Source organism: Chiloscyllium punctatum, chromosome 24 (assembly GCF_047496795.1).
Source record: "Chiloscyllium punctatum isolate Juve2018m chromosome 24, sChiPun1.3, whole genome shotgun sequence".
Classification (NCBI taxonomy): Eukaryota; Metazoa; Chordata; class Chondrichthyes; order Orectolobiformes; family Hemiscylliidae; genus Chiloscyllium; species Chiloscyllium punctatum.
In genome coordinates, this window is record NC_092762.1 from 88,074,501 (window position 1) to 88,095,580 (window position 21,080).

Sequence of the window (21,080 nt, forward strand, 5' to 3'; positions counted from 1 at the left end):
GGTTAGAGTTAGGGTTAGGGTACAGAACTGAAGCAGGTAGATGGCGTTAAGATACACATTAGCTTGGATCTAACTGAATGGTAGAACAGGGCAAACAGGACCAAGGAAAATCCCAAAGCTTTTTATATGTATATAAGGAGCAAAAAAGGTAGTTAGGGCAAGGGTCCACTCAAGGACAAAGGAGGGAATTTACATGTGGACCCAGAGGATACAGGTGAGGTCCTTACCAAATACTTTACCTCAATTTTCACAAAGAAAGAAATGAGGAATGGTGAGTCTCAGGGAGGGGTGTGTTGATATTCTAGAACATAGCAATATAGAAAAGGTGCCTTGGAGTGTTTTAAAAAGCATTAAGGAGGACAAGTCTCCAGCAGAGGGAGGCTGATGAGATCATTTCTGGGGCCATGTACAAAATCTTTGTATCCTCTTTTGCTACAGGAGAGGTCCCAGAAGACTGGAGAATAGCTAATATTGTTCCTTTGTTTAAGAAGGGAAACAGACATAATCCTGGAAATTACAGGCCGGTGAGCCTTACATCAGTGGTAGGGAACTTACTGGAGAAGGTTGTTAGGGATAGGATTTACTCACAATCATTAGCAATAGGCAGCATAGCTTTATGCGGGGCTAGTAACGTCTCACAAACTTGATGGAGTTTTTTGAGGAAGTGATGAAGATGATTGATGAGGGCAGGGCAGTAGACATTGTCTGAGTGAATGTCAGCAAGGCCTTTGACAAGATCCCTCATGGCAGGCTGATACAAAAGGTAAGATGGGTAACTGAACTGGCTTAGTCAGAGAAGGCAGACAGTAGTGGTGGAAGGATGTTTTTCTGACTGGAGATCTGTTCGCAGTGGTGTTCTGCAAGGATCAGTGCTGGGATCCGTGTTGTGTGTAACGTTTATAACTGATTGGAAGGAGAACGTAGGTGGCCTGATTATTAAATTTGTGGATGATAGAAAGATTGGGGCAGGGAGGGGGGGGGGGGGGTGCTGCAGATAGTGAGGAGGATTGCCAGAGGACACAGCACAATATGGATAGGTCGGAGACTTGGGCGGAGAAATGGCAGACGGAGTTTAATCCAGAGAAATGTGAGGTGATGCATTTTGGGAGATCTAATGCAGGAGGGAAGTATACAGGAAAAGGCAGATACCATAGAAGCACAGGGATCTAGGCATACTGGTCCACAGAGCCCTGAAAGTGGCAACACAAGAGGATGATGTGGTCAAGAAGGCATACAGTATGCTTGCCTTCATCAATCGGGGTATAGAGTATAAAAATTGGGAAATCATGTTGTAGCCGTCTAGAATTTTAGTTAGGGCACGTTTGGAATATTGCATACAGTTTACCAGAAGGATGGAGGTTCTACAGAGGGTACAGAAACAGTTTACCAGGATGTTACCTGATTTGGAGGTATTAGCTACGAGGACAGTTTGGAGGAACTTGGTTTGTTGTCACTTGAATGTTGAAGGCTGAAGGGGTGAGCTGACAGAAGTTTACAAAAGGCTTGGATAGTGTGCCAAGCAGGCTAAGATAAAAGGTAGGGAGGAGGGACTTGGGGGAGGGGGGTTGGAAATGCGATAGGTGGAAGGAGGTTAAGGTGAGGTGATACGGTGAGGGTGATAAGGTGAGGGTGATAGGCCAGAGTGGGGGTGGGGGTGGAGAGGTCAGGAAGATGATTGCAGGTTAGGAAGGTGGTTCCTGAAGAAGGGCTGATGCCTGAAACATCGATTCTCCTGTTCCTTGGATGCTGCCTGACTTGCTGCGCTTTTCCAGCAACACATTTTCAGCTTCGGTTAGGAAGGTGGTGCTGAGTTCGAGGGTTGGGACTGAGATAAGGTGGGGGGAGGGGAAATGAGGAAACTGGAGAAATCTGAGTTCATCCCTTGTGGTTGGAGGGTTCCTAGGCAGAAGATGAGGCGCTCTTCCTCCAGCCATCGTGTTGCTATGGTCTGGCGATGGAGGATGCCAAGGACCTGCATGTCCTTGGTGGAGTGGGAGGGGGAGTTGAAGTGTTGAGCCATGGGGTGGTTGGCCAAAGCGCCTGTTCCTGTGCTGTACTGAACTGAATGGCCTTCAGTTGTTATGTTACAGAGAGCTCTATTCTGAAATGTCCATCAAAGAGGAACAAAGTTTGATACCTTGTCAGTGGTGAGCTGGAAGCCCGGTTTTAATAAATACACACTCTTGTCCACAGTCGCAACACAAACACAGGACCGTGGCTCCCCTTTCACTGCAACCCTGACAAGGTCACCAGGAACTGTCTTGTTGGCAGAAAGTGAAATCGATACCTAAACATTCAACAAAATAAAGGAAGATGTGAATCTTTCACATCAAGATACTCTCCAAGACCAACTGACTTCCCTTCCCAGTTGAAGCTACCCTTACCCTAACTTACACCAAATACAGTTTACCCAACTCCCTGTACGCTCACTGACTTAACGTGACCCTGACATCAGCAATGTCTCAGTTTTGAAAATTCTCATCCTTACTCTTAAATCTCTTCATGGCTTTACACCTCCTTATCTCCGTCATCTTCTCCAGCTCGCCAACCCTCTGATCTCTGCACTTTCCAAATCCCAGTCCCTTACCATCACTGATTTTCGATATTGTCTAATCAACCTGTTCAGAGATGTTATTGCATGCTTAAACCTTGAAGGGGGACTTGAACCTGGATCTCATGGCTCAGAGACATGGACACTGCCCTGCACTAGAAGATTCCTCCCCCACTCCCTTTTATTCACTTGCCATGAACAGCTGTCAGCCTTCAGTTCCTTGAGCTTGGGAATCCCTTCCTTTAACTTCCTTGCCTCTCTTTTCTCCTTTTACACGCTCCTTAATATTGACCTTTGATCAAGCTATTGGTCACCTGTCCTGATAGCTCATGAGGCTCAGTATCAGATTCTGTTTCATGAGGTTCCAGTCAAGCAGCTTGGGACAGGTTACAGGTAAAAATTGCTATCTGAATGCAAGTTGTTGTCCAGTAGTTGTTATGTACTCACCTTATTCTGATAGGTTGGTTGTATTGGGATTTGGATACTGTCAGTGATGCCCTCGCCATTCTCCCGGACATAATAGACAAGCAGACGAGTGAGCGGTAACATGCTGTGTGTGACAGTGAATCGTAGGGATGTGCTGCATATATCCACCTCACTGGCTGAAGACTTGGACTGATCTGAGGAGAATGCAGCAATTTCAGCTCATTTCAACTCCCACATTTCCTGATCATCTTCAAATATTGCAGAATCACACATCCCAGGATGAGGCCATTCACCATCATGCTTGTGTTGGCATTTTGAAGACCAACCCAATTAATCTGATGCCATGCCCTATTCCACACTTCTGGATGGTTTTCTCATGTTGCTAATTAAAAGAAAAATTACCAAGCACTACCCCCCCCAACCACTAAAATTTACTCGATACATTTCCTAATCAGCCTGCCCACACCTGTTATGACACACCTCTGGAGCAAGTGGGATTTGAACCCAGGAATTCTGGCCCAGAGGTAGGGGCATTACCACTTTGCCACAACCCCCTCTCACTTACGCCTTTTACTTAAGAGTCAAGCACATTGCAGCAGGTCTGAAGTCACATGTAGGCCAGACTAGGTAAGGGAGGCAGATTTCCTTTCCTAATGGACATCAGTGAATGGGGTTTTTTATTCACTCGTCAGAATACTGGCCTCTGGATTACCAGTCTGGTGAGGTGACAACTCTACCTCTATCTCATTATCTAGAAATATTTTAATCAAACTGTTCAGAGATTAGGATACACCGCTGGAATAGGTGGCACTTGAACACAGACCTCCTGGCTCAGAGATAAGGACACTACAATGACACAAGAAGAGCCCCACTCATTTACTATGTCAAGGACCTTTGGGATTTTGAAACGCTGCTGTAATTCTCTGCTTATCCTTCCTTGTTCAAGGGAGAACAATCCCATCCTATCCTCTATGATTCAGGAGGAGGTTAAACTTTCTGCCATATCTCACTAGCTTCTCCAGGCTATGTCAATGAGAACTCACCATTCCCCTTTCCTGAGGAGGTTAATAAAGGAACATCTGTAACTCTGGGTGACCTTAATCTGTGTGTGGTTTGAGCAAATCAAATTAGCAACAATATTGTAGAGGAGAAATTCCTGAGGAGCATAGGGATAGATTTCTGGACCAGTTTGTTGAAGGACCAAGTAGAGAACAGGCCATCCTCGACTGTGTTTGCGCAATGAGAAAGGAATAATTAGCAACCTAGTGCTGAGGCCTCTAAGGGAATTGTCACTATAACATGCTAGAATTCCTTGGCTAAGAAAAGGGAAATAAATGATGAGGGTAAGCTTGCAGGGAATATAAAAACTGACTTTAAAAGTTTCTGTAAGTTTGTGAGAGGAAAAAGATTGGTGAAGACACTTGTAGGTGCCTTACCGTCAGAAACAGGGGTATTTATAACGTCTGACCAACTCAATACATGTTTTTTAGTTCCCTGTTCACAAAGGGTAACACAAATAACATACAGAAATGTGAGAGTACACAGGACCCAGAGGGAGTAACAGAAGAAAATCAGAATCAGTAGGAAAATGGTTTTGGGAAATTAGTGAGATTGAAGGCCAATAAATCCCTAGCCCTAATAATCTACATCCCAAAGTTCAAAGGAAACGGCCCTAGATATAGTGGATGCATTGATGGTCATCTTCCAAGATTCTGGAACTTTCCTAAAGACTGTAGGTTAACTAATCTAACTCATCTTTTAAAAAAAATGTACAGAGAATCAGCTTGATATCAGGAGTGGGAAAATGTTAGAGTTCATTTTAGAAGATTAATAGCAGAGCACATGGAAGACAGTGGCAAGATCAGAGAGTTTGTACGGATTTACAAGGAGGAAATAATTCTTGACACATCTGCTGCAATTCTCAAAGGATGTAACTGGCAGAACTGATGTGCGGGACCCAAAGGTTGTGGCTTATTGGACTTTCAGAAATTAAAGCACTGGGATTGGGGGACAAAAATTACTGGCAAAACTCAATAGGTCTGATGGCATCTGTGGGAAGACAGCAGAGTTAATGCTTCAAGTCCAGTGACTTCACCAGAACTGTTTTGAGATGGACAGAAGACTGATTAAAAGTAGTAGGAATAAATTGATCTTTTCCAATTGGCAAAGTGCCAATTGTCAGTGCTTGGTCAGCAGCCATTTACAAAATATATTCAAGATTTAGATGAGGGAACAAATGCAACCGCGAGTTTCCAAATCTGCAACGACTCAAAACCAGGTGGGAGGGTGAGCTGTGAAGATGCAGAGTAATTTGGAGAAGCTGAATGAGTAGGCAAATGCAGTATAATGTGGATAAATGAGAGGTTATCCACTTTGGGATCAAAACAGGAAAGCAAGCTTAACGGAGCAGCTAAATTGAGAGGGGGGAAAATGTGAAACGACACCTGGCTGCCCTTATACACCAGTCACTGAAGGTAAGCATTCAGGCGTAGCAGGGGGTAAAGGCAGCGAATGGTAAGTTGGCTTTTATAGTGAAAGGATTCGAGTGCAGAAGCAGGAATGTCTCGCAGTTTTGATCTCCTTATATGAGAAGGGTCCTCAATACAAAGGGAGTGCTGCAAAGGCTCACCAGACAAATTCCTGAGATGGTAGAACTGATGTATGAGGAAAGGCTGAATCAATTAAGATTACATTTGCTGGCTTTTAGAAAAATTAGGATTTTTCATAGGCTTCCCTCCCTATCAGGACCAGACACGTAGATGCAGGAAGGACATTGCTGATGGCCAGGGAATTCAGAACAATGGCTACCGTCTAAGGTTAAGGAGTAAACCATTTAGGATTGAGATTAGGAGGAATTTCTTCACCCAGAGTGGTGACCCTGTGGAATTCTCTGTCACAGATGTGGTTGAGACCAAATTGTGATTTCAGTAAAGAGTTAGACACAGCACTTGGGGCTAAAGGGATGAAATGATTTGGGCTGTTGAGTTCTGGATAATCACCATCATCTTATTGAATGGTGCAGTAGGCTCAAAGGGGCCGAATGGCCTATTCCTGCTCCTATTTTCTAAAGGCCATGAACAGCTGATTCGTTAAGCCGACAGCACAAGGCCACATAACAGAGAGCGCAATTATCCAACTGAGGGGTGTCCACGAAATTATAACATCTTCCTCTGACCAAGGGTTCAACACCCAATGAAATGCAACTTCCAATTCCCCTCTACCTCTGTCCTGCTGCTTCTCTCGCTTTCTGTTTTCCTGCTATCTGCTCTTCTCTATCCCTTCCTCCCTTTAACTCACAGCTCTGTGCAGATTGTTTCTTCTTGTCAAAGGTGACTGTAGCTCTCTTGCTCCGTTGCTGAGTGACACTCGCTGGTTGCCTTCCTGTTTTCACAATGCTCCCCCGTGATGCAAACTCATAGTGCAACGTAAAGTCACAGGAGCAGGTGGATTTCAGGGGAATTTCAGCTTCCTCCCCAACCTGGAAACATGAAAGCACAACAAGATTTCTGTTGAGTTTTACCTAAGACGAGTAAGTCTAAACTAACAAACTGGCCACTGCTATGGACCACCCAGGGAGGTGTTGTCACAGAGGACAGGAAGGGTCAAGTGTCCAGCTCCACTCTGGGCTCTGCTTATTGGTCAGTCTGGAGCAGTGAGGGTCACTAATGGCCTCTTCACACTGGGCTCGAGGAAGAAGAATCTGACCCATGGACGCCAGCCCAGATCAGAGTCCGGTTAATAACAGGTGAATTGCTCCAGGGAAGTGAGTCCAGTCACTTTTATTGACATGTGCACATGCAGTATTAGTTCAGAGTTTATAGATAAAACAGAAGTCAAGTGTAGTAAATAATGAGGAGGATATTAACAGACTTCAGATTAAGGAAACTGGCTGGCATGGCAGATGAAGTTTAGTGGGAATAATGAGGCAATATAAACTAAATTACACGATTTTAGAAAAGGTCATGAGCAGAGCCAACTTGAGGGAAGACAGTGCTGTACAGGTCATGTCACTGGGCTAGTAACCCAGAGGCTCTGGGAACATGAATTCAAATCCCACCATGGTAAATGGTGAAATGTGAATTCAGTAAATATATCTGGAAAATAAACTTTGTCTCAATAATGATGAATGCAGGTTCATTATGTTCACAATAATTGGGCAATAAATGCTGACCAAGCCAACAGTGGCTCACATCCCATTTTAAAAAAATATTAACAATGTAGATAAATCTCAAAAGTGACAGAGCAAATCGAAAAGGCTGCTGCATAAAAATATTGGAGAGTTGGGTTTATTACTAGAAGCATTGGGCCCAGAAGACAGGAGGCCACATTAAGCAATGGTTTGCATTAACATTACAAGATTATATTAAATTGCAGGAACCCGTCTTCAGGAAGGAACCTGGAGATGATGCAGGTGGTTCCAAGCATGACCTACATCAATTAATGTAGAGAAAATGAACAAGCTGGGATTGTTGTCCCTCTAACAGAGAGAGGCTGACGAGGAAACTCGATTGAGGTTGTTCAAAATCATGACAGGTTTTGATCGAGTAAATTAGGAGGAAATGTTTTCAGTGGCAGGAGGTTTGGGAAGCTGAGGGACACAGATTGAGGGTGTTTGGTGATGGGGAGATGGGAAGAATTGTTTTTAAGCAGCGAGGTGGTGTGATCTGGACACTCAGTTGAACCAGTTTCAACAGGAACTTTCAGAAAAGAATTGGAGAAATGTGAGAACAGGAACAAAACTTGCAGGGTATGGTGGGGGTGTGTGGGTGAGCAAATGTATTGGATAAAAGTTTCAAAAGATCCAGCACAGACACAATGGGCAGAATGATCTCCTTGTGTGCCATGAAATTCTTTCATTAGAATCAGAACTGGGGTGTCTGTGGGTTTTAACCTGCTTCTTTCATTCCCATTTCTGATTAGCTGCAGTGACTGACTGACTGGCTGACTGCTTCAGAAACTGCTCTCCCCTTAGGTTCCAAGCATGGAGCATTCTGGAAAAATGGAACTCCCAATTAAACTTGGAGTAACGTGAATTGCCAATCACACATGGATTACTTGCTCACCTGGAGAGGTGTGTCAGGCCCCTGCAGCTGAATATGGCACTTGCTTGGTGAGTACCAGCTGCTAATGGAGAGATAACTGGGAAGGTACTGGTCTCCAGCTGGTGTCCCATTAATAGCCGTCACCTTCGTCTGAGAAAAATGGAAAGATATATGATCATAGAGAGTGAATACATCTCAATAAATGAAGCAAGTTGAACGAGCAGTGAATCATTACACATTTAAACATCATCTAGATCCCAGATTCCCCGACACAATGCTATATTTGGTCAAATACTGGGCAGGAAGAAAAAGTATGGAACACACACATGTTGCTCCCAATATCAACCTGCACATCCCTGGACACTATGGGTAATTTCCCATGGCCAATCCACCTAACCTGAACATCTTTGGACTGTGGGAGGAAACCAGAGCACCCAGAGGAAACCCACACAGACACAGGGAGAATGTGCAAACCGCATATAGACACTCAAGAGTGGAAGTGAACCCAGGTCCCTGGAACTGTGAGGCAGATATGCTAACCACTGAGCCATGGTACCACCCTAGAGGTTTGCAAGTGTGCGTCTGTACCCTAGTGTACACAGACACACACACACACACACACGTGAACAATTGCAGTAGCCTCACACTCTCCTCCCTGATCCAGCCTCTCCGACTCACAGCAACCTCTCCTACCTCAAGCCAGACGTACTGGGCAGCAGTCGGAATGGACGGGATCTCAAACTCTACCCGGCTGTTCTTTGACACCAGCTCACTCGTGTACACATTGTCCTTCGGAGTGAGCTCAGCTTTGATGCGCACAGTTATACCATCTGCAGGACTTCCGTCTGGATAGGTCACCTCCACCTGGGAAAACAAGACAAATACCTCAGCAAACTTTCAGTGGAGAGCAACGGGAAACGACAAAACAGATTCCCAGGGTCAACAATCCTCAACCTAAAGTAATCATGAAGTGAAAAGTCCTCAAGGATTTGATAAGATGTTATCAATGTGAACGCACAAGGAGACAGAGAGATAGTTGAACGAGGTGACAGTGAATCTAGTGAGTAACTGAATTGACTGTGGGCCACATCAAATGGATATCCTTTGTTACTGTGACAACCAATGAAGCAGCGTCAATAATGAAGCTCTACTTCAAACAAAAACAGAAATTGCTGGAGAAACCTCAACAGGTCTGGCAGCACCTGTGGAGAGAGGAAACACAGAGTTAATGTTTCAGGTCCAGTGACCCTTGACAGAACTGATAGGAGCTGAGAAAAGGTGGTATTTACGCTGATGAGGGAAAGGAGTGAGCAAACAGGTGGTGACATAGCCTTGTTCAGTTCTGAAAATAAATTATACCGAACTGATGTTCTCTCTCCACTGATGCTGCTAGGACCTGTTGAGTTTCTCCAGCAATTGCTGTCTTCCTGTTTCAGATCATCAGCATTCACAGTTCTTAGTTTTATTTTAATAAGTGAGTTTGACCCAAATGTTGATGCATTTTCACCAAGAGTTGGCTGTGCTTATGGGTGTTATTGGTGAATGATAGGTGTGGCAATAGACTGTGATGCTCTCTGCAGTCAAATAGCTGATTGCTACTCTCACTGAGCTTGTACAAAGAATGACTATTTGGGTGAATTTATGCCACAGTGTCCAGGGTAAGAAGGGTTAAAGCTTCCCCTGGATCCAGTGACCTGAGATCACTGGCTGGGTTTAGTCTCCACCAAATACTGAATGGACTGCTTACAAAACGCCAAACCTCTGACCAAACAATATCATCTACCCAGAGTTAATGAATGGGTTAAATCTTTCAATTTTACTCAGGAGTTTTGCTCCCAATTTTATTTTATTCAGAGTGAAGCCAGGCAATTAGTGTCAGCAGTAACGAGCAGTGACTGTAGGATCTGGACTCTGCCTCTATGCTGATCCCACAATCAGTGCATGTGCCAGTAATCAGCAGCAACCAGCAATACTCCATTCAGTCAGGGTGTGGCACAGCTCCTGGGGTGATCACTGTCCTGGGTCTAGGGTAGTGTCTGTGTGTCCCATAGCTACCAGTTCACTTACACATCAGGCTCCAACACACACCCCACAATAAACAGAACCCCACCTTACAGCACAGATGCGAGCGTTGGGGCTGGAGGAAAGTAAGGAATTATTTTTACTATTTTAGGCTGGCGGAGAGGCCAGTGTCAATCTACCACACCTTGGTGCATGTTAGAATGCAGGCAGCGAGAGGTTTAAAAATCCTTCAACTGACAGAGTCAGAACAGGTAAGCTCACCCAGAAATTGGTGAAAACTGAAGTCTTGCAATTAAAAAGACACAGGCGAGGCTTTCAGCAACAGAAAACAATGAAGTTGGAACAGAGCTACACGTGTTTGTGGGGATGGACTAACTCGAATCCGACTGGAGGGGATGCTTGTGGACATTAACACGATGTGAACAGTCTGGACCGACCTTGGACAGCAACCAGGGCTGAGGGATCGAGTCAGTGACAAGGCAGGGGATTGTTTTTTAAATGGTCCCAGAAAAACATACTGCTTCAGTATTTCCCATATTTCATTGGGAAAAGTTTCTGCTCAGCCAGTAGCCAATGTCAGACAAGAAATCCATTGGAGATACTGGAGGTGTTGAGAAAGCAGATAGTGAGGCTGAGTTGGGTGCTGTCAGGATACATGTGAAAACTGACATGATATCAGTGAGAAGCAGTATGTCAAAGAAAGATAGAAGGGGCCAAGGGTAAATCTGTGAGCTCACCAGAGGTAACGGTGCAGGGGCAGGAAGAAAAGCCAGTGCTGGTTGCCTCAGGCTAAGAATGGAAGCAGCTGAGAGTAGCCCGACAGACAGGCTGAGTTATAGAGAGGTGCTGTTAGAGGAAGACAATATGGTCATTGTGCCAGAGAGTGCCAGAGAGCAAGTCAGTCCCATAGGATGCTACTTGTCTCCATTCAGTGGAAATGGTGCATTGGGATTGACCCCATTCTCCCCCAGTGATGCTCACCTTGGCTTTATAGGGAAGACCCGGCTTGAACTGTTTGCGAGTGTCCTTTGAATACTTGATATCGATGAGCTGTTTATGAACTGGGGTTGAGTCATCAAAGGTGGTCTGTTTACTGCCGTCCACAGTCACCACTGAGGCCCAAATGCTCACTGAACCTCGGAAATGATCCGGAACATCAACAGGCATCATCTCCTTCGCACAAATCAGAAAGGTGGATGACCCATCAACCTGCAGAGGTCAAAGGTTAAGAGGGGAGGTATTGTAGTAAGCTTTGTTCATAAATACTTCGAATACAAGCAGTAAGGACATTACACTAACTCTTTATAAAATCAGTGTTTCGACCTAAATTGCAGGATTGTGTCACATTCTGGGCACCTCACTTGAGAAACAATGTCAAGACCTTGGAGATGTGCAAACAGGATATATTAGAGTGAGACCAGGATTGAGGGGCTCAGTTACTGAATCTGGAGAAGTTACAGATTGTTCTCTATACAGGATGGCAATAGGAGTGTGCAACACACATATACAAGGGGACTGGACAGAGTAAATCAGGAAAATACTGTTCCAAATGGTAGAGAGTTATGAAGAAGTGAGATAGATTTAGTGTAACAAGCAAAAAAGACAGAACTGGCAGGAGCAGTTGTTTTTCAAACAAGAAGTCAGTAGTTGTGATCGGAATGTGTTTGCTGAAACGATGGTAGAAAAGGGAATTGGGGAAATCCTCAAATTTGAAGTAGCGCAGAGCAATGGAGCAAACACTGAGGAAATGGGACAAGTTCACATAGAGCCTCTTGTGATCCGCAAGTCTGTGGTCAGTGATTCCCAATAAAATGACAGGGAGGTTTCAAGCATACTGCTAAAGACGTGTCCATGCTAACTTACTGGGTCACGGTACAACAGGACAGTAACATTACAAACCGTTTTCACAAACCCAGCACCAACCCAATAATCACAGTCAGAGTCTACCGAAAAGGAGATGACATGCTGCTACAGGATGGGTTTAATCCTGAGGAGATTGAACAGTGTAGAGGGAGCATCATTCTGTATCTAATCCCATGCTGTTGCTCTGCTGGGAGTGTTTAATGGGTATATCAAAGAGGGAGCTTTACCATTTATCTAACATCATGCTGCCCCGTGTGAAGGGTTTGTTGGGGGACAGTGTAAAGTGAGCTTTACACTGTATCTAAGCCCTTGCTGTTCCTGTTCTGGGAATGTTTGATGGGAACAGCGTAGAGAGAACTTTACTTTCAGCGTAAAAGTGTAGAAGGAGCTTTACTCTGTATTTAGCAGATGTTGCCTGGAAGGTTTTGGAAAATCCTGAAATGAGAAGTGATTTATTCTTATCACGCAGACAATGACGGTTATTCCATAATAACCAAATCCAGGATCGCGTACCTCCATTGTCTTCACCACAGGGTGTCCCAGCTCATGGCGATAGTAACCCACTCCATTTACTGTCATGTTCACCGTGAGCCTCCCCAACACTGGTTTCCCAAACGTGTATCTGGTGGACACAGAGAGGGCAGAGAGGGACACACAGGATTAGTTGCTGCTGCTGCTGGGTCCAGTGAACTGTCTCGCCAAATATCATTAATGAAATATTCACATGAATTTTCAGATGGTCACCCATGACTATGAATTGTGGTGCATCCTTTCCCAAGGGACCCACTGATCACCTTATGTACAATGTATTTTCCCTTAAAGTTTTGAAGCTCCCACTACCCCCGTGGCCAGCCAAATTGTGTTTTTCAACCAACTACGAGATAGAGAGGGATGTAAAAGAGCTGGGGGAGTTGCATTACTGATTCAGGAGAATGTCACAGTTGCATTTGGAAGGCTCATCCAATGGGGCCATCTAGGCAGAACTCAGGAATAAAGAAAGTGCAGTCACTATGATGGGGTTATAGTGTAGGCCTCCAAATAGCCAATGGGAGAGAGAGGAACAGTTATGTAAGCAGGTCATGGAAAGATGTAAATGCACCAGGGTGTTGTGGTGGGCGATTTAAACTTCCCCAATATTGACTAAGATTCTCTTAATGCGGGGGCTTTGAGGGGGAAGAATTTGTAAGATGCATCCAGGAGGGTTTCTTGAAACAATGTGTAGATAGTCTAACCGGGGAAAGGGCCATACGAGACCGTGTATTGGGAATGAGCCTGGCTAGGAAATCATAGCTTCACTGGGGGAGCATTTTGGAAACAGTGATCATAATTCTGTCAGTTTTAAGATAGTCATGTATCAGGATAAGACTGGTCCTCAGCTGAAAATGCTAAACTGGGGAAGGCTAATTACAACAGGGTTAGGCAGGAATGGGAGAAATTAAATTGGGGGCAGCTGTTTGATGGTAAATCCAAATCTGATATGTGGGAGTCTTTTAAAGGTCTGATGTTAGAGATATGTTGCTAAGGATGGCAAGATTTGGGAACCCTAGATGACAAAAGATATTGAAAAGAAAAAGGAAACATACATAAGGTTTAGGAAACAGAAATCAGACAAAGCCTTTGAGGAATATAAAGGAAGCAGGAAAGCATGTAAACAAGATACTGGAAAGGCGAGGAGGAGGTCATAGTCATAGAGATGTACAGCATGGAAACACACCATTTGGTCCAACCCGTCCATGCCGACCAGATATCGCAACCCAATCTAGTCCCACCTGCCAACACCAGGCCCATATCCCTCCAAACCCTTCCTATTCATATACCCATCCAAATATCTCTTAAATGTTGCAATTGTACCAGCCTCCACCACTTCCTCTGGCACCTCATTCCATACCCGTGCCACCCTCTGCGTGAAAAAGTTGCCCCTTAGGTCTCTTTTATATCTTTCCCCTCTCACCCTAAACCTATGCCCTCTAGTTCTCAACTCCCGGACACCAGGGAAAAGACTTTGCCTATTTACCCTAGCCATGCCCCTCATAATTTTGTAAACCTCTATAAAGTCACCCCTCCCCTCCAGGGAAAACAGCCCCAGCCTGTTCAGCCTCTCCCTATAGCTCAAATCCTCCGACCCTGGCAACATCCTCGTTGTTTGTCTCCCATGGGGAACCTTGTCGAACGCCTTACTGAAGTCCATATAGATCACATCTACCGCTCTGCCCTCATCGATCCTCTTTGTTACTTCCTCAAAAAACTCAATCAAGTTTGTGAGACATGATTAAGGTAAGTCCCAAGGCATTTTACACTTATATAAGGAGCAAGAGGGTAGCAAGGGAAAGGGTAGATCTACTCAAAAATAAAGGAGGGAGCCACAGGAAGTGGGTGAGATCTTTAATGAGTACGTCACATTACTATTCACCAAAAAGAACATGGATGATGGCACAACTGGGGAGGGGTATGTTGATCTTCTAGGGCATGTCGATATTAAGGAGGATGTAGTAGGTGTCTTGAAAAACATTAAGGTAGATAAGTTCCCAGTGCCTGATGAGATCAATTTGAGGATACGGGGGGAGGCAAAGGAAGAGATTACTGGGCCTTGACAGACATCTTTGTATCCTCTTTAGCCACAGGTGAGGTGCCAGAAGACTGGCAAATAGCCAATGTCGTTCCTTTGTTTAAGGGTAACTGGGATAATTCGGGAAATTATAGGCCAGTGAACCTTACATCAGTGATGGGGAAATTATTGGAGAAAACTCTTAGGGACACTGCTTACTCACATTTGGAGAAGAATGGCCTTTTAGGGATAGTCAGTATGGCTTTGTGCAGGAAGGTACTGTCTCACAAACTTGACCAAAATCTTTGAGGAAGCAGCAAAGACGATTGATGAAGTTAGGGCAGTGGATGTTGTCTACATTTGACAAGGTTGCTCATGGTAGGCTGGTCCAGAAGATCAAGTCACATGGGATCCATGGTGAGTTCATAAGTTGGATACAAAACTGCCTTGATCATAGAAGACAGAGAGTGATTGTACAGGGGTGTTTTTCAGGAGGTCTGTGACCAGTGACCTTCCACAAGGATCACTGCTGGGACCTCTGACATTTGTAATTGTGAGGTGACGCATTTTGGGAGGTGAAATGCAAGAGGAAAGTACATAGTGGGACCCTGGGGAATATTGATACATTGAGGTATCTTGGGGTACAAGTCCATCATTCCCTGAAAGTGGTAACACGACTTGATAAGATGGTAAGGAAGGCATGTGACATGCTTACCCTCATCAGTTGAGACATTGAGTCTTCAAGTTGGCAAGTCATGTTACAGCTGTATAAGGGTTTAGTTAGGCACACATGTGGAGTAGCATGTGCAGTTCTGGTCGCCACATCACAGGAAGGATGTGGAGGCTTTAGAGAGGGTGTAGGGGAGATTTACCAGGATGTTGCTTGAATCGGAGTGTATCAATTGAGTTTTGGAGGCTGAGGTGCGACCAGATAGAGGTGTACAAAATTTTGAGAGGTACAGATCAGGGGGATAGTCAGAGTCTTTTTCCCAGGGTTTAAATGTCAAATATTAGGTTTTAAGGTGAGGGGGGTGAAGTTTAAAGGAGATGTGTGAGGCAAGTTCTTTTTTACTCAGAGGGTGGTAGGTGCCTGGAACATGCTGCCAGGGAAGGTGGTAGAAGCAGATACAATAAGAACATTTAAGAGGCACCTGAACTGGCAGGGAATTATGAGATATTGACCATGTGTAGGCAGATGTTTAGAATGGCATCATGGTTGGTATAGATACGTTGGGCCGAAGGGCCTGTTCCCCTGCTGCACTCTACTGTTCTATGTTAAATTCATCCTCTGCACAGCTTGCGGAGACTCAACTTCATTTTCAGAAGGTACTTGATCAATATCACGTGCAAGGCTATTTAGTAAGTTGAGCCCATGGTGTTGAGGTTTATCAGCATGGGCTAGAGGGTTGACTAATGGAGTGTCACAGGGATCAGGGTCACAATTATTTCCAATATTTATTAATGACTTGGATGAGGAAAATGCATGTATTGTCAGTAAGTTTGCAGGTGGAGAGGCGAGTCGGGAGGATGACATAAAACATCTGCAGAGGGACATCAACAGGTTGAGTGAGTGGACAACAACTTGACAGATAGAATAGAATGTGAGAAACTGGGAGGTTATGCACTTTGTCAGGAAGAATAAAAGAGCTGAATATTATTTAAATGGAGAAAGACTGCAGGAAGCTGCAGCATGGAGGGATTTGGGAGGATTTGTGCATGAATCCACAGGTAGATCAGCTGGTAACAGGGACAGCAAATGGAATGTTGGCCTTTATTTTTAAGGGAATACAGTATGAATATATTTTGCTAAAATCATACCACAGCTGGAATAATATGAATACATTTTAGTCCCTTATTTAAGTAGTGATTTTATAGAACCATAGAATCCCTACAGTGTGGGAGCAGGCCATTCAGCACATCGAATACACATCAACCCTCTGAAGCCTATCCCAGTCAGACCCAGCCCATCACTGTACTCCTGCGTTTCCCATGGTAAATCCACTTAGCCTGCACATCTTTGGACTCATTAGTAATGAGAAAAATGAAATTGTGGTCACAGAGTACCTTCCTAGGTAAAGATTCCTAACACTCAATACATTAACTTCGTCTGGTAGAATAAGCATTTGTAAGATAGAGGGGCACAATTAGACCATTCAGCCCATTACGTTTGCTAAAATTCAATCACAGCTGGTGTTTCTCAACTCCAATCTCCTGCCTTCTCCCCATAATTTTCGATCCCCTTACTAATCAAAAATGGTAGGTTGATGGAGAAAGTGAAGTCGCATGGGGTCCAGGGTGTACGAGCTAGATGGATAGAGAACTGGCTGGGCAAAAGAGACAGAGAGTAAGAATGGAAGGGGGTTTCGCAAAATGGAGAGCTGTGAGCAGTGGTGTTCCACAGGGATCCGTGCTGGGACCACTGTTGTTTGTGATATACATCAATGATCTGGAGGAAGGTATTGGTGGTCTGATTAGCAACACTAAGATTGGTGGAGTAGCAGACAGTGAAGGGGACTGTCAGAGAATGCAGCAGAATATAGATAGATTGGAGAACTGGGCGGAGAAATGGCAGATGGAGTTCAATCCAGGCAAATGCAAGTGATGCATTTTGGAAGATCTAATTCAAGAGCGAACTATACAGTAAATAGAAAAGCCCTGGGAAAAACTGATGTCCAGAGAGATCTGGGTGTTCAGGTCCATTGTTCCCTGAAGGTAGCAATGCAGGTCAATAGAGTGGACAAGAAGGCATACAGCATGCTTTCCTTCATCGGACGGGGTATTGAGAACAAGCGTCGGTAGGTCATGTTATAGTTGTATAGGACTTTGGTTCGGCTGCATTTGGAATACTGCGTACAGTTCTGGTCGCCACATTGTGGGCGGCACAGTGGCACAGTGGTTAGCACTGCTGCCTCACAGCGCCAGAGACCCGGGTTCAATTCCCGCCTCAGGCGACTGACTGTGTGGAGTTTGCACGTTCTCCCCGTGTCTGCGTGAGTTTCCTCCGGGTGTTCCGGTTTCCTCCCACAGTGCAAAGATGTACAGGTCAGGTGAATTGGCCATGCTAAATTGCCCGTAGTGTTAGGTAAAGGGTAGATGTAGGGGTATGGGTGGGTTGCGCTTCGGCGGGTCGATGTGGACTTGTTGGGCCGAAGGGCCTGTTTCCACACTGTAAGTAATCTAATCTAATTACAAAAAGGATGTGGATGCTTTGGAGAGGAGGTTCACCAGAATGTTGCCTGGTATGGAGGGTGCTAGCTATGAAGAGAGGTTGAGTAGATTAGGATTGTTTTCATTGGAAAGATGGAGGTTGAGGGGGGACCTGATTGAGGTCTACAAAATCATGAGAGGTATAGACAGGGTGGATAGCAAGAAGCTTTTTCCCAAAGTGGGGGAGCTCAATTATTAGGGGGTCACGAGTTCAAAGTGAGAGTGGAAAAGTTTTAGGGACATCTGCGTGGAAAGTTCTTTATGTAGATGGTGGTGGGTGCCTGTTACGCATTGCCAGCGGAGGTGGTAGAGGGGGCCATGATAGCTTCATGTAAGATATATCCAGACAGCTACATGAATGGGCTGGGAGCAGAGGGATACAAATCCTTGGAAAACAGGTGACAGGTTTAGTTTGAAGATCTGGATTGGCGCAGACTTGGAGGGCCAAAGGGCCTGTTCTTGTGCTGTAATTTTCTTTGTTCTTTGTTCTAATCTTTCTCTGTCTTAAATACACATAATGTCTTGGCCTCCATAGCCCTCTACAGCAATGAGTTCCATATAGTCCCCAGCCTCTGGCTGAAGAAATTCCTCCTCATCTCAGTTCAAAAGAGCCGGCCCTTCACTCTAAGGCTGTGCTCTCGGGTCCTAGTCACTCCTTCTGGTGGAAACATCTTCTCCACGTCCACTCTACCCAGGCCTCTCAGTATCCAGTAAGTTGCAATCAGATCCCATCCTTCTCAACTCAAGAGAGCAAACCCAGAATTTTCAACCATTTGCACTGGAATATTGCATTGGACAAAGTCTAGAGGAAGTTCACAAGGCTGATTATTTGTGGAAGGACTGACATATTTGAGAAATTTGGGGGGGCTTCCAACTCTGGCAGATCTGGAGACTGTACTCATTCGAGTTTAGAAGAATGAGAGGTGACCTTATTGAATCATACAAGGTTTTTAGAAGGGGGCTTGGTAGGGTAAATATGGAAGGGTTGTTTCCCCTTGTGGGAGAGTCTAGGACCAGAGGGCAGCATCTCAGAAGATGCAGTTGCCCAGTAACGACTGGCAAAAGGAGGAATTTCTACTTATGGATGGTGAATTGTTGGAATTCTTCACCCCAAAGGGCTGCTGAACTGGGTCATTAAGTACATTCAGACTGAGATAGACAGATTATGGGGCAGAGGCAAGAAAGTGGAGTTATGGATTGCCAGATTAGCCACAATCTCACTAAATGGTGGAGTAGAGTTGACGGGCTGAATGGTCTAATTCTGGTCCAGTGTTGTATGCCCTTTTAGATTGCTTCTGACCATGGTGTGTGCGTGTGTGTCTATGAGGGGTGGGTGTCTCTCTGTGGAGGGTGTGGAGTCTCTATGTTGGGGTGTGTCTGTACATGGGGGCACGTCTGTATGTCAGAGCGCGTCTCTAAGTGGGGGCAGGTCTCTATGTGGGGGGTGTGGTATCTCTAGGTTGGAGACGCATCTCTATGTGGGGGGGCGCGTCTCTACGTGGGGGGGCGCGTCTCTATGTGGGGGTATCTATATTGGGGTTATCTATGTTGGGGGGGGTGTGTATGTGGGGGTGTGGTGTCTGTATGTGGGGTGTGGTCTCTACGTGGGGGCGGGTGGCTCTAAGTGGGGGGTGGGGGGGTGTCTGTACAAGGGGATAAACCTTAAATCAGAGCTAGGCCATCCTAAGGTGAGATCAGGAAAAACATTTCCCACAGAGGGGATTGGAAATGTAAGCGCCTTTCCCTGCAGCTGCCCAAGAGCTGTGAAAGCTGGGGGAGGGGGGGACCTTAACACAAGATGGGTCTATCTTCGTCAGGTACAGGTACTGGAGCAAGGATGTTGCAGGTGGGCAGATGCAGTTAAGATAGAACATTACAGCGCAGTACAGGCCCTTTGGCCCTCGATGTTGTGCCAACCTTTTATCCTACATAGTTAAGAGAGAGAGAGAGAGACAACAAGCAAAAGAGAGCACCAGAAAGAGTGCACAAGAGAACAGAGCGAGCAAGACAGAGTAACAGTGCAAGACAGCGAGTGTGCATGAGATCAACAAAGTGAGCATGCGAGATAGTGACAGAATAAACGTGCGAGACACAGAATAACCAGGCAACAGAGTGAGCAAGAGTGACAGAGTTCTTAGATTAGATTAGATTACTTGTGTGGAAACAGGCCATTTGGCCCAACAAGTCCACACTGACCCTCCAAACAGTAACCTATCCAGATCCATTCCCCTATGCTATATTTAAGCCTGACTAATGCGCCTAACCTACACATCCCTGAACACTAAGGGCAATTCAGCATGACCAATTCACCTAATCTGCACATCTTTAGATTGTGGGAGGAAACTCATGCAGACACAGGGAGAATGTGCAAACTCTACACAGTCGCCCGAAGCTGGAATCGAACCCGGGTCCCTGGCGCTGTGAGGCAACAGTGCTATCCACTGAGCTATTGTGCTGCCTGTAAGCCTCCAGGATGTGAAACTGAACCCAGCCCACAACCCAAAACCCCCAAAACCCTTGTGGACCTGGAGACTGTCTGGAAAATCCCATTAAGTTTCTAATCACTGTCCATGGAAGGCCATTAATGAGTTTAATTGGCCCTCTCACATTGTGCCTGGAGCTGGGAACTGGCCCCCAGCCAATGCAAATGTCCACTGTGTCTAACATCCCTCTCTGCCACCCCTCCCCAGGCTCAAATACCCAAGGTCTTTTACAAACTTCACAGCTCACCTGGCATGGACACGTCCTTCCTCACAGCTGTTCAGATCTCGGATGTACCTGGGCGGATCAATGACCAGTTCAAACTTTGGTAAAACTACAAACAGAAATACCAAGTCAACACTGAGCTCAAAGGGAAATGGTTTTACACTAAGCATCCACTCTCCAAGGGAATATCTCCCTAATTAACACCAGAGTATTACTCACTCAATATCATGCAGCACAGGAGCAAACCCCAGGTTTCCCAGAGCCCTGCAAAATTCTTCTTTGCAAGTGCTGCCCCAATTCCCAATTGAATATTTCAACAAAATCTGCTTCCACCACTCTCTCAGGCAGCACCTTCCAGATTAATGGGCTTCAAGTGATTCCTTAAGCTGCCTGGTGTTTTACCAATCGTCTTCAATCTGTCCCCTCTGGATACTGATCCCCACCGCCATTCCAGTAAATCTCAATCTGATTTCACCATCTCGCCTGCACGTCCTACAGACACTGAGTGATTGTTGTTTAAGATCCTCACGGCCAGCACTTGGCTCTGCTTGGGTTCTCTGGTTAGATTAGCTGCTATTAATCCACACTGTAATACCGACCTGTGGAGCTTCCTAGTGTTTGATATGGACAGTGTACAGGGTGCATGACTTTCCATTTAAAAGAGTAGAGAGAGTTTTACTCTGTATGTAACCCTATGTGCTTTCTCTGTCCTGGGAGT

General features: G+C 45.3%; 1 protein-coding gene across 6 annotated transcripts in view; it reads right to left on the reverse strand.

The window, feature by feature from the left end:
- Positions 1–21,080, reverse strand: part of cpamd8 (C3 and PZP like alpha-2-macroglobulin domain containing 8) — a 318,016-nt gene that overhangs the window by 180,752 nt on the left and 116,184 nt on the right. For all 6 annotated transcript variants that reach the window (XM_072594464.1, XM_072594465.1, XM_072594462.1 and 3 more), the window contains 8 exons: positions 20,387–20,471; positions 12,418–12,526; positions 11,023–11,250; positions 8,713–8,883; positions 8,041–8,169; positions 6,275–6,455; positions 2,999–3,171; positions 2,138–2,287 (listed from right to left, as the gene is read on the reverse strand). In XM_072594464.1, coding sequence (XP_072450565.1) covers positions 2,138–2,287; positions 2,999–3,171; positions 6,275–6,455; positions 8,041–8,169; positions 8,713–8,883; positions 11,023–11,250; positions 12,418–12,526; positions 20,387–20,471 — 1,226 coding nt within the window. The remainder of the gene's footprint in view (positions 1–2,137; positions 2,288–2,998; positions 3,172–6,274; positions 6,456–8,040; positions 8,170–8,712; positions 8,884–11,022; positions 11,251–12,417; positions 12,527–20,386; positions 20,472–21,080) is intronic.